The 12,781-nt window shown below is 42.9% G+C and overlaps 1 protein-coding gene across 1 annotated transcript in view; it reads right to left on the reverse strand.

Moving 5' to 3' along the window:
- The window catches only part of LOC140710975 (cytoplasmic dynein 2 intermediate chain 1-like), a 102,508-nt gene that overhangs the window by 70,097 nt on the left and 19,630 nt on the right, over window positions 1–12,781 (reverse strand). Inside the window, exons 6-8 of the mRNA XM_073013972.1 lie at window positions 6,496–6,551; window positions 4,060–4,114; window positions 226–294 (exon numbers count right to left, since the gene is read on the reverse strand). Coding sequence (XP_072870073.1) covers window positions 226–294; window positions 4,060–4,114; window positions 6,496–6,551 — 180 coding nt within the window. The remainder of the gene's footprint in view (window positions 1–225; window positions 295–4,059; window positions 4,115–6,495; window positions 6,552–12,781) is intronic.

Genomic DNA, 12,781 nt, shown 5'->3' on the forward strand with positions numbered 1-12,781 from the left:
TTGACCCCCACAACCCAGATGGCTTTCAACAAGACCAAGGACTTCAAACAACTCCAAGTGTGAATTTCGTATGAAAATCTCATCTGTCCCTTCATGCTCATGTTCTACTATCTGAAAGGGACAATAATTACACTAGTAAAATGCTGACAGGAAAGCAAGGAAATGTGAGTGGAAGTCTGTGCTGGGACAGGATTGAAAAACTATAAGACGAAGTACTCTCCTTACCACAGTTTCCTTGCCTCCTGGCCTCTGGTCCAGCTTCCACCACACGGAAGAACCTTCCTCATGGCCATGCTAATGGAGAGAGAACAGCCCCATCAGCCAGGACACAGGTGAGATTCCAGGAGCCACGCAGCTCCCCGCAGAGTCCATCGGCCCTCAGCAGACAGGACACAGGTGAGATTCCAGGAGCCACGCAACTCCCCGCAGAGCCCACCGGCCCTCAGCAGACAGGACGCAGGTGAGATTCCAGGAGCTACACAGCTCCCGGCAGAGCCCACCAGCCCTCAGCGACCAGGACACAGGTGAGATTCCAGGAGCCACGCAGCTCCCCGCAGAGCCCACCAGCCCTCAGCAACCAGGACACAGGTGAGATTCCACAGGTGCACAGACTGCGAAACTCACGCTCTGGGATGCGGGTCCCAGCCTGGGGCTGACAAACTGTGTGACTTAGAGCTTAGAGCAAGTATCTTCAACCCTCTGTGCCTCAGCTTTCTCTTCTGAAAAATCAGAATTACGGCATCTGCTTCACAGCAGCAGTGAGAGGACCGGATAAAAGGACACACAAGAAGCCCGGATCCCTGTGTGTGATGAAGAAAAAGCCTTGCAAATGTCACCTTTGTCAACGACGCTAGGAAGATCTATGCACTTAGAAGTCACTACTCAGGCCAGGCATGGTGGCTCACGCCTATAGTCCCAGCACTCTGGGAGGCTGAGGAGGGTAGATCACCTGAGGTCAGGAGTTTGAGACCAGCCCGGCCAACATGGTGAAATCCCGTCTCTACTAAAAATAAAAAAAATTAGCCAGGCAGGGTGGCAGGTACCTGCAATCCCAGCTACTTGGGAGGCTGAGGCAGGAGAATCTCTTGAACCCAGGAGGCAGAGGTTGTGGTGAGCTGAGATCGCACCACTGCACTCCAGCCTGGGTGACAAGAGCGAAACTCAGTCTCAAAAAAAAAAAAACAAGTGACTACCCAAAACTAGGCAGTGCCTAAAACTGGTGACAATATAATGTATTATTCATGAAGAAAACAGAAAAAGAACTTTCCATGTGTCCAGAAAACTATTCTGGCACATAGTAGGCACTCCATAAATGCTGAAGAATTGAATCAAGATAAATTCAGTGTTGCTGCTGTAAAACGTGGATCTAATCAGAGCCAAAACAAGCTGTTAAATACGTTCACAATGAACTGAAATTTTTCTAGAAAAAAACACATCATATATTTTACTCCTCTGGAAAAGAAAAAAAAAAGAATGTAAAATATCCCAGTGGTTACCTCATTGATAATTTTTATACTGATTATAGGTTGCATGGATACTATTTTAGATTTATTGGATTATATAAGATGTTATGAAATTAATTTCATGTTTCTTTTGTATGTTTATAAGAAAATGTAAAATTATAGGCCAGGTGTGGTGGCTCACACCTGTAATCCCAGTACTTTAGGAGGCTGAGGCAGGAGGATCACCTGAGCCCAGAAGTGCGAGACCAGTCTGGGCAACACAGCAAGACCCCACCTCTATTTTTTTTTTTTTTTTTTTTTGAGACAGAGTCTCGCTCCATGGCCCAGGCTGGAGTGCAGTGATGCGACCTCGGCTCACTGCAATTTCCACGTCCCGGGTTCAAGCAATTCTCCTGCCTCAGCCTCCCAAGTAGCTGGGATTACAGGAGTCCACCACCACGCCTGGCTAATTTTTGTATTTTGAGTAGAGATGGAGTTTCACCATGTTGGTCAGGCTGGTCTCAAACTCCTGACCTCAGGTGATGCCCCTGCCTTGGCCTCCCAAAGTGCTGGGGTTACAGGCCTGAGCCACCATACCTGGCCTTTTTAAAATCTTTTGTTGTTGTTGTTGTTTTTATACAGATGAGGAATTCCTATGTTGCCCAGGCTGGTCTTGAACATCTGGTATATTTTTTTTAATAAAAATAAAAAATAAAATTTAAAATTATAAATGTGGCTCACGTTATAATTCTAGTTAACAATGCCAACCTGGAGCTTAAAGAAAAAATTGGGAAACATAAAAAAAATAGGAAAATAAATCTATATGTTTTCATCCAATAATTCCACAATTCCACTTCAAGAAATGTATCCACAAAAATACCACAGTAGATCTATAACATCCAAACTGGAGGGATTTCCACAATGAACTAGGAAGAACAGGAGGGCTGTGTGTGTGTGTGTGTGTGTATGTGTGTGTAAATGTTTAAAACTGGCTTCCAAATTCCCAAATATACATACCAATATATGATTATAAAAGATTATATGAGAAATATTTGTAGGTCTTTTTTTTTCTGTGGTAAATGTGTGGCTATAGCCAGATAATAAGCAATCCCACCACCACTACCAAAATTAAATAAACATCTGCGTCAAAACAACAGGTGCTGTATGACCTAATTTATGTAAAATCATGTTTGTGTACGGCTATAGAATAAAGCAATTCATAAAAATATGGCACGAAGGCTGAGCGTGGTGGCTCCTGCCTGTAATCCCAGCACTTTGGGAGGCCGAAGCAGGTGCATCACATGAGGTCAGGAGTTCAAGATCAGCCTGGCCAACATGGTGAAACCCGGTCTCTACTAAAAATACAAAAATTAGCTGGGTGCGGTGGCGCATGCCTGCGATCTCAGCTACTCAGAAGGCTGAGGCACGAATCACTTGAACCCAGGAGGCAGAGGTTGAGGTGAGCTGAGATCGCATCACTGACTCCAGCCTGGGAGACAGAGCAAGACTCCAACTCAGCATATATATATATATATATGGCAGAAAATTGTTAAATATGATTATCTCAAGGTCATGGGTTTCAGATAACTACCAAAAAAGAAAAAATTATTCTCCAGAAATAATTCATAAAATTCAAAATATGCTTGCCACATTATCTGTAATAACAAAACAAAAAGAGGAAAATGGTTTAATAGTAACCCTAACTCCACAGTGTGCTATTTTAGTTACTAAGTAATCGTTATGAAGGCTCCTCTTATGATACTATTGGAGATGGTGGAGATAATGAAGACTGTGGAGAAATACTGATGTGCTAAGTGACAAGCTCAGCACAGGGTACAATTCTCCTGGTGCATAAATACATGTCACAAGGTAGATTAACACATGGAAACAATTATGCAAGGAGAGGGATTACGCGTGTGTGTTAGTCACAAGTGTCTATTAATAACATGTGCTTGGTAGAATTTGCCAGAGAAGCCATCAGAGCCTGAGCTACTTTGTGGGGAGATTCTTAACATAAACGTAATTTCTTGACTTACTATAGGTCAGTTCAGCCTATTGCTTCTAGCAGTTTTAGTAACTGATAGTCTCTAGGAATTTGTCCGTTCATCTAAATTACCTAATTTGTTACCATAAAATATTGTCCTATCTGTGATTGAAAGTGGGGTGCTAAAGTTCCCATTATTGTGAATTGTCTATTTCTCCCTTCAATTCTGTCCGGTTTTGCTGCTTGTGTTTTGGGGCCCTCTTGTTAGGTAAATATTCATTTACAATTGTTACATCTCCTTGCTGAACTAATTATTTGGTCATTCTGAATTCTCTATCTCTAGTAACACTTTCTGTCTCAAAATCTGTTTTATCTGATATTAGTATAGCCAGTCCAGCCCTCTCATAGCTGCTGTTTGACAGATTCTCTTTGTCCAGCTTTTCACTTTCAACCTATTTGCGTCTTCTAGCCTAAAGTAAGTCTCTAGTGTGCCTTCTGGAATCACCACTCAAATAAACCATCTGCAAATGAGCCCTGTCTCAGCCTCTGCTTTCAAGGGGAAGCCCAAACTAAGATGATGGCTAATCTGAATGTACCATAAAATCGATGTATCCTCAGTGGAGACTGCCTTACCTTCCGTCTTGAATCTTTATCTTTTCCGTGATTCCTTACTAAATTCTCAGCATACCTGGAAAGCAAACATAATCAAAATCAAAATTTACTTTTAAATGAGCGCTTTTAAAAAATAAAACATTTTCCATATCAGTGAAAGTTCTTAACAATATTTTGATATGATTAAGAACTACTATAACCAGGGGCAACGACTTGCACTTGTAATCCCAGCTATTTGGGAGCCTGGGGCAGGAGGATCGCTTAAGGCCAGGAGTTCGGGACCAGCCTGGGCAACAGAGTAGACCCCATCTCTACAAAAATAAAAAATTAGCCTGGTATGGTGGCACATGCCTTAGTCTCAGCTACTTGGGAGGCTGAGGCAGGAGGATTGCTTGAGCCCAGGAGTTTGAAGCTGCAGTGAGCCATGATTGTGCCACTGCACTCCAGCCTGGGTGACAGAGCAAGACCCTTTCTCAAAAAATAATTTTTAAAAAAAAAACTGTTGCAGGTTAGCAAAGCATGTTTTATTACAGCAATAAATGTTAAAGTCTTCCTAGCATTCTTACTCTTTTAGCAATAATTCAAGACAGAAAATATCTTCCAGAGAAGAAATTACGTGCTTTAACAAACGTGTGTGTGAGTGCAAATCTACATTCTTTAGGAGTTCTTGGCCAGGTGCAGGGCTCACGTCTGTAATCCCAGCACTTTGGGAGGCCAAGGTGGGCAGACTGCCTGAGGTCAAGAGCTCGGGACCAGTCTGGCAAACACGGTGAAACTCCATCTCTACTAAAAATACAAAAAAATTAGCCGGTCATGGTGGCATGTGCCTGTAATCCCAGCTACTTGGGAGGCTGAGGCAGGGGAATTGCTTGAACCAGGGTGATAGAGGTTACAGTTAGCCAAGATCATGCCACTGCACTCCAGCCTAGGCAACAGAGCAAGACTCCGTCTCAAAAAACAGAGTTCTAGAAATTTTCTATAATTTTATTGGTCTGTCTGAAATACTATTTTATATTAAATATAAAATAAAATATATAATATGTAATACAAATATAAAATAAAAGATATTTCTAAAAGAAAGATTTATCTTGAAATATGGTTTACTTTTAAATCACATTTCATGTTAGTTAGGACCTAAAATAAAGATGTGCAAAATATCAAACTGATTCTCAATTTTTAAACTTTCATTCATACCAATATACCATGTGGTTTAACAAAAGTACTGAGTTGAGAAAAGAGTCTTCTTGTGCCTTCTAGTGGACATGCAGTATAAAACCCAGGAACTGACACCCGAGGTTTAAGTGTTAGCTTTGACCAAACTTGTAAAAATTTGGGTAAGACATTTAACCTGGGTTTTCTAATCTTTGAAAAAGGATTACAAAATATGATTGTCAGAAAGAACAAATTAAAATCTAGGGCTTATATATGAGAGTTTAGGCCAGGCGCGGTGGCTCACGCCTGTCATCCCAGACTTTGGGAGGCCAAGGTGGGTGGTTCACTTGAGGCCAGGAGTTTGATACCAGCCTAGCCAACATGGCAAAACCCCATCTCTACCAAAAATACAAAAATTAGCTGGGTGTGGTGGTGTGTGCCTGTAGTTCCAGTTACTCGGGAGGCTGAGGCAGAACAGCTTGAACCTGGGAGGCGGAGGTTGCAGTGAGCCAAGATGGCACCACTGCACTCCAGCCTTGGTGACAAAGTGAGACTCTGTCTCAAAAAAAAAAAAAGAGTTTATACAGAAACTCCAATTAATCTATAATCTTCGCAAAACCCACACGACACAGGAATTATCATCATTGCTTTAGCGAAAGGCCACCCAACACTGCAACTAAAAGGTAGACAGGAAATTCCAACCAAGGCTGATCCCCACCCCCAGCTCTGGGGGTCTCTGCCAAGGCATCAGGGTGGAATGTTCCCTCCTGGGTGTTCACAAGCGACAAACAATGGGCAGAGGGGGACTTGCCGGCATGTACTGTTTTTAGTGGCTGTGAACCAGAATGGTTTGCTCAGGTCTGTAAAGGGGCGAAACCGCCCACCTGTGGATCTTTAACTTCAGGCAGGGAGGATGCCCTCTTGCACGTGAAGAGGCTCCCAAGTGAATTATTCTCCCCAAAGTCAGTACCAATTTTCTAATTTTGCATGAGCAAATGTTAAAAAGGACAAAAACAGATCCTGAGGCAATAAATAGAAACAATAATATTAAAATGGAAAAAATAAAAATAATTAATTTAAAAGGCAAAATAAAAAACTAATAATTTCATAATAAGTTTCCAAGCTCCTCTAGTATTCCTAAAACATACCAACCCATTTGGAGGGGCTAAGGGGTAAAATCTAGAGAAAATGAAGTATAACTGATTCCCACAGACTGGCCACCACTGGAGCCAGTAAGAAAATTCCCTGAAGCATTCCACGAGAGCGGCACACGTCAAGGTCGACCACAGGGCACGCAATCCTTACTGGCTGCTGGTCCCATCTCTTTTTGAGCTTGCACCTCGATTTCTGTGTTCACCGTTCTAGCAAACAAAAGAATAATCCCATAACCATTTATTAACATATGAGAATGAAGTAAGCATAATTAGTAAACCCCATAAAACAAGAATGGATTGAAAATTTAACAATAGCATCTACACCACAAGTATCTTTTAAATAACTGTTTTTGCCAGCTATTTTTAGTAAATTAGATAATTAAATGTAAAGAAAATGGATAAAAGTATATATAAAAGGGTGATTATGCCAGGCGCGGTGGCTCACGCCTGTGATCCCAGCACTTTGGGAGGCCGAGGTGCGTGGATCACCTGAGGTTGGGAGTTAGAGACCAGCCTAACCAACACGGAGAAATCCCGTCTCTACTAAAATACAAAATTAGCTGGGCGTGGTGGTACACACCTGTAGTCCCAGCTACTCAGGAGGCTGAGGCAGGATAATTACTTGAACCCAGGAGGTGGAGTTTGCAGTGAGCCGAGATCACGCCACTGCACTCCAGCCTCGGCAACAGAGCGAGACATCATCTCAAAAACAAAAACAAAAACAAAAACTTTACAAAATTAATCAGAAAAAAGTGTTATGTTTAACAGAACAATGTGTTGTGGTCCATAAAATGAATTGGAATGGGAAAAAAATAAAATCACTAGTGCTGGGTAGGAAAAATTATGATTTACTGACTAGATATAAAAAGGGAAGAGAAAAAAAAGTCATCAAGTTAACGATAAGAGTCAGACCTGGGTGTGGGCAAGCAGCGCATAGCACTGGGGGGCCCTGGCTGTGGTGATGGCAGCCAGTCAGGCTGCACGTGGGGCGAGGAGAAGCGTGCTGTGATTATCTCAGCACCTACCCCCCAGGGAGGCAGGTAACGCTGCTCACCCAGATGGCCTGCAAATGGCAGAGCTGCGAAAAAGCTCAGCACGTTGTCGTCAAACTCCTGTGGCCTCATCACACAGTCCCTCAGGACTAACACTCTGGACAGGAGAGTCCTGGGCTGGAAAAGGTATTTACAAGTGATCACTTGAATCCACTACTTCCAGGAGCAGAAAGGAGATAATCCAATCTTGAAAAGGATAAAAGTATGGCAGGCATGGTGGTTCACATCCTAATCCCATCCGTTTGGCAGGCTGAAGTAGCTTGAGGCCAGGAGCTCAAGATCAGCCTAGGCAACACAGCTAGAACCCATCTCTAAAAAAACTGCTTTTGCCGGGCATGGTGGCTCATGCCTGTAATCCCAGAACTTTGGGAGGCCAAGGTGGGCGGATCACGAGGTCAGGAGATGGAGACCATCCTGGCTAACACAGTGAAACCCCGTCTCTACTAAAAATACAAAAGTGGCGGTGGGCGCCTGTAGTCCCAGCTACTCAGGAGGCTGAGGCAGGAGACTGGCGTGAACCCCGGAGGTGGAGCTTGCAGTGAGCGGAGATCACACCACTGCACTCCAGCCTGGACAACAGAGCGAGACTCTGTCTCAAAAAAAAAAAAATTGCTTTTTAAAAGGATAAAGGTGAGGGGATCTGCGCCAAGATGGCCGAATAGGAACAGCTCCAGCCTCCAGCTCCCAGCGTGAGCAACATGGAAGACGGGTGATTTCTGCACTTCCAGCTGAGGCATGGGGTTCATCTCACTGGGGCGTGTTGGACAGTGGGTGCAGCCCAACGAGTGAGAGCTGAAGCAGGGCAAGGCATTGCCTCACTCGGGAAGCGCAAGGGGGAAGGGAATTCCCTTTCCTAGTCAAGGGAAACCGAGACACACGACACCTGGAAAATTGGGTCACTCCCACCCTAACACTGCGCTTTACCAAGGGTCTTAGCAAAGGGCACAATAGGAGATTATATCCCGTGCCTGGCTCGGAGGGTCCCACGCCCACGGAGCCTCCCTCATTGCTAGCACAGCAGTCTGAGATCTAACTGCAAGGCAGCAGCGAGGCTAGGGGAGGGGCACCCACCATTGCTGAGGCTTAAGTAAGTAAACAAGGCTGCCAGAAGGCTGGAACTGGGTGGAGCCCACCACAGCTCAAGAAGGCCTGCCTGCCTCTGTAGACTCCACCTCTGGGGACAGGGCATAGCCAAACAAAAGGCAGCAGAAACCTCTGCAGATGTAAATGTCCCTGTCTGACAGCTTTGAAGAGTAGTGGTTTTCCCAGCACGGAGTTTGAGATCTGAGAACGGACAGACTGTCTGCTCAAGTGGGTCCCTGACCCGAGTAGCCTAACTGGGAGACGTCCCCCACTAGGGGCAGACTGACACCTCACACCTCACACGGCCAGATACACCTCTGAGACGAAGCTTCCAGAGGAACGATCAGACAGCAAAGCAACAGTCACTCTTCTGCAGCCTCTGCTGCTGATACCCAGGCAAACAGGGTCTGGAGTGGACCTCCAGCAAACTCCAACAGACCTGCAGCTGAGGGTCCTGACTGTTAGAAGGAAAAATAACAAACAGAAAGGACATCCACACCAAAACCCTATCTGTATGTCACTATCATCAAAGCCCAAATGTAGATAAAAACCACAAAGACGGGGAAAAAGCAGTACAGAAAAGCTGGAAATTCTAAAAATCACAGCGCCTCTCCCCCTCCAAAGGAACGCATCTCCTCGACAGCAACAGAACAAAGCTGGACAGAGAATGACTTTGATGAGTTGAGAGAAGAAGACTTCAGACAACCAAACTTCTCCAAGCTAAAGGAGGAAGTTCAAACCCATTGCAAAGAAACTAAAAACCCTGAAAAAAGATTTGACGAATGGCTACTAGAATAACCAATGCAGACAAGTCCTTAAACGATCTGATAGAGATGAAAACCATGACACGAGAACTACGTGATAAATGCGCAAGCTTCCGTAACCGACTTGATCAACTGGAAGAAAAGGTATCAGTGATTGAAGATCAAATGAATGAAATGAAGCAAGAAGAGAAGTTTAGAGAAAAAAGAGTAAAAAGAAATGAACAAGCCCTCCAAGAAATATGGGACTATGTGAAAAGACCAAATCTACGTCTGACTGGTGCACCTGAAAGTGACAGGGAGAATGGAAACAAGTTGGAAAACACTCTGCAGGATATTATCCAGGAGAACTTCCCCAACCTAGCAAGGCAGGCCAACATTCAAATTCAGGAAATACAGAGAACACTACAAAGATACTCCTCGAGAAGAGCAACTCCAAGACACATAATTGTCAGATTCACCGAAGTTGAAATGAAGGAAAAAATGTTCAGGGCAGCCAGAGAGAAAGGTCGGGTTACACACAAAGGGACGCCCATCAGACTAACAGTGGATCTTTTGGCAGAAACTCTCCAAGCCAGGAGTGGGGGCCAATATTCAACATTCTTAAAGAAAAGAATTTTCAACCCAGAATTTCATATCCAGCCAAAGTAAGTTTCATAAGTGAAGGAGAAATAAAATCCTTTACAGACAAGCAAATGCTGAGAGATTCTGTCACCACCAGGCCTGCCCTACAAGAGCTCCTGAAGGAAACACTAAACATGGAAAGGAACAACCAGTACCAGCCACTGCAAAAACATGCCAAAATGTAAAGACCATCGAGGCTAGGAAGAAACTGCATCAACTAATGAGCAAAATAACGAGCTAACATCATAATGACGGGATCAAGTTCACACATAACAATATTAACCTTAAATATAAATGGGCTAAATGCTCCAATTAGAAGACACAGACTGGCAAATTGGATAAATAGTAAAGACTCATCAGTGTGCTGTATTCAGGAGACCCATCTCACATGCAGAGACACACATAGGCTCAAAAAAAGGGATGGAGGAAGATGTACCAAGCAAATGGAGAACAAAAAAAGGCAGGGGTTGCAATCCTAGTCTCTGATAAAGTAGACTTTAAACCAACAAAAATCAAAAGAGGCAAAGAAGGCAATTACATAATGGTAAAGGGATCAATTCAACAAGAAGAGCTTACTATTCTAAATATATATGCAACCAATACAGGAGCACCCAGATTCATAAAGCAAGTCCTTAGAGACTTACAAAGAGACTTAGACTCCCACACAATAATAATGGGAGACTTTAACACCCCACTGTCAACATTAGACAGATCAACAGACAGTAAGTTAACAAGGATATCCAGGAATTGAACTCAACTCTGCACCAAGCAGACCTAATAAACATCTACAGAACCCTCCACCCCAAAACAACAGAATATACATTCTTCTTAGCACCACATCGCACTTATTCCAAAATTGACCACATAGTTGGAAGTAAAGCGCTCCTCAGCAAATGTAAAAGAACAGAAAATATAACAAACTGTCTCTCAGACCACAGTGCAATCAAACTAGAACTCAGGATTAAGAAACTCACTCAATACCACTCAACTACATGGAAACTGAACAAACTGCTCCTGAATGACTACTGGGTACACAACAAAACGAAGGCAGAAATAAAGATGTTCTTTGAAACCAATGAGAACAAAGATACAACATACCAGAATCTCTGGGACACATTTAAAGCAAGGTGTAGAGGGAAATTTATAGCACTGAATGCCCACAAGAGAAAGCAGGAAAGATCTAAAATTGACACCCTAACGTCACAATTAAAAGAACTAGAGAAGCAAGAGGAAACACATTCAAAAGCTAGCAGAAGGCAAGAAATAACTAAGATCAGAGCAGAACTAAAGGAGATAGAGACACAAAAAACGCTTCAAAATATCAGTGAATCCAGGAGCTGGTTTTTTGAAAAGATCAACAAAATGGATAGACCGCTAGCAAGACTAATAAAGAAGAAAGAGAGAAGAACCAAATAGATGCAATAAAAAATGATAAAGGGGATATCACCACCGACCCCACAGAAATGCAAACTACCATCAGAGAATACTATAAACGCCTCTACGCAAATAAACTAGAAAACCTAGAAGAAATGGATAAATTCCTGGACACTTACACTCTCCCAAGACTAAACCAGGAAGACCTGAGTAGACCAATAACAGGCTCTGAAATTGAGGCAATAATTAATAGCCTACCAACCAAAGAAAGTCCAGGACCAGACGGATTCACAGACGAATTCTACCAGAGGTACAAGGAGGAGCTGGTACCATTCCTTCTGAAATTATTCCAACCAATAGAAAAAGAGAGAATCCTCCCTAACTCATTTTATGAGGCCAGCATCATTCTGATACCAAAGCCTGGCAGAGACACAACAAAAAAAGAGAATTTTAGACCAATATCGCTGATGAACATCAATGCAAAAATCCTCAATAAAATACTGACAAACCGAATCCAGCAGCACATCAAAAAGCTTATCCACCATGATCAAGTGGGCTTCATCCCTGGGATGCAAGGCTGGTTCAACATATGCAAATCAACAAACTTAATCCAGCATATAAACAGAACCAAAGACAAAAATCACATGATTATCTCAACAGATGCAGAAAAGGCCTTTGACAAAATTCAGCAGCCCTTCATGCTAAAAACTCTCAATAAATTCGGTAATGATGGAACATATCTCAAAATAGTAAGAGCTATTTATGACAAACCCACAGCCAATATCACACTGAATGGGCAAAAACTGGAAGCATTCCCCTTGAAAACTGGCACAAGACAGGGATGCCCTCTCTCACCACTCCTATTCAATATAGTGTTGGAAGTTCTGGCCAGGGCAATCAGGCAAGAGAAAAAAATAAAGGGTATTCAATTAGGAAAAGAGGTAGTCAAATTGTCCCTGTTTGCAGACGACATGATTGTATATTTAGAAAACCCCATCGTCTCAGCCCAAAATCTCCTTAAGCTGATAAGCAACTTCAGCAAAGTCTCAGGATATAAAATCAATGTGCAAAAGTCACCAGCATTCTTATACACCAATTACAGACAAACAGAGAGCCAAATCATGAGTGAAATCCCATTCCCAATTGCTTCAAAAAGAATAAAACACCTAGGAATCCAACTTACAAGGGATGTGAAGGACCTCTTCAAGGAACACTACAAACCACTGCTCAATGAAATAAAAGAGGACACAAACAAATGGAAGAACATTCCATGCTCATGGATAGGAAGAATCAATATCGTGAAAATGGCCATAGTGACCAAGGTAATTTATAGATTCAATGCCATCCCCATTAAGCTACCAATGACTTTCTTCACAGAATTGGAAAAAACTACTTTAAAGTTCATATGGAACCAAAAAAGAGCCCGCATTGCCAAGACAGTCCTAAGCCAAAAGAACAAAGCTGGAGGCATCATGCTACCTGACTTCAAACTACACTACAAAGCTACAGTAACCTAAACACCATGGTACTGGTACCAAAACAG

The sequence above is a fragment of the Chlorocebus sabaeus genome, unplaced genomic scaffold (genome assembly GCF_047675955.1).
Source record: "Chlorocebus sabaeus isolate Y175 unplaced genomic scaffold, mChlSab1.0.hap1 unalloc_scaffold_114, whole genome shotgun sequence".
In the NCBI taxonomy this organism is placed as follows: domain Eukaryota; kingdom Metazoa; phylum Chordata; class Mammalia; order Primates; family Cercopithecidae; genus Chlorocebus; species Chlorocebus sabaeus.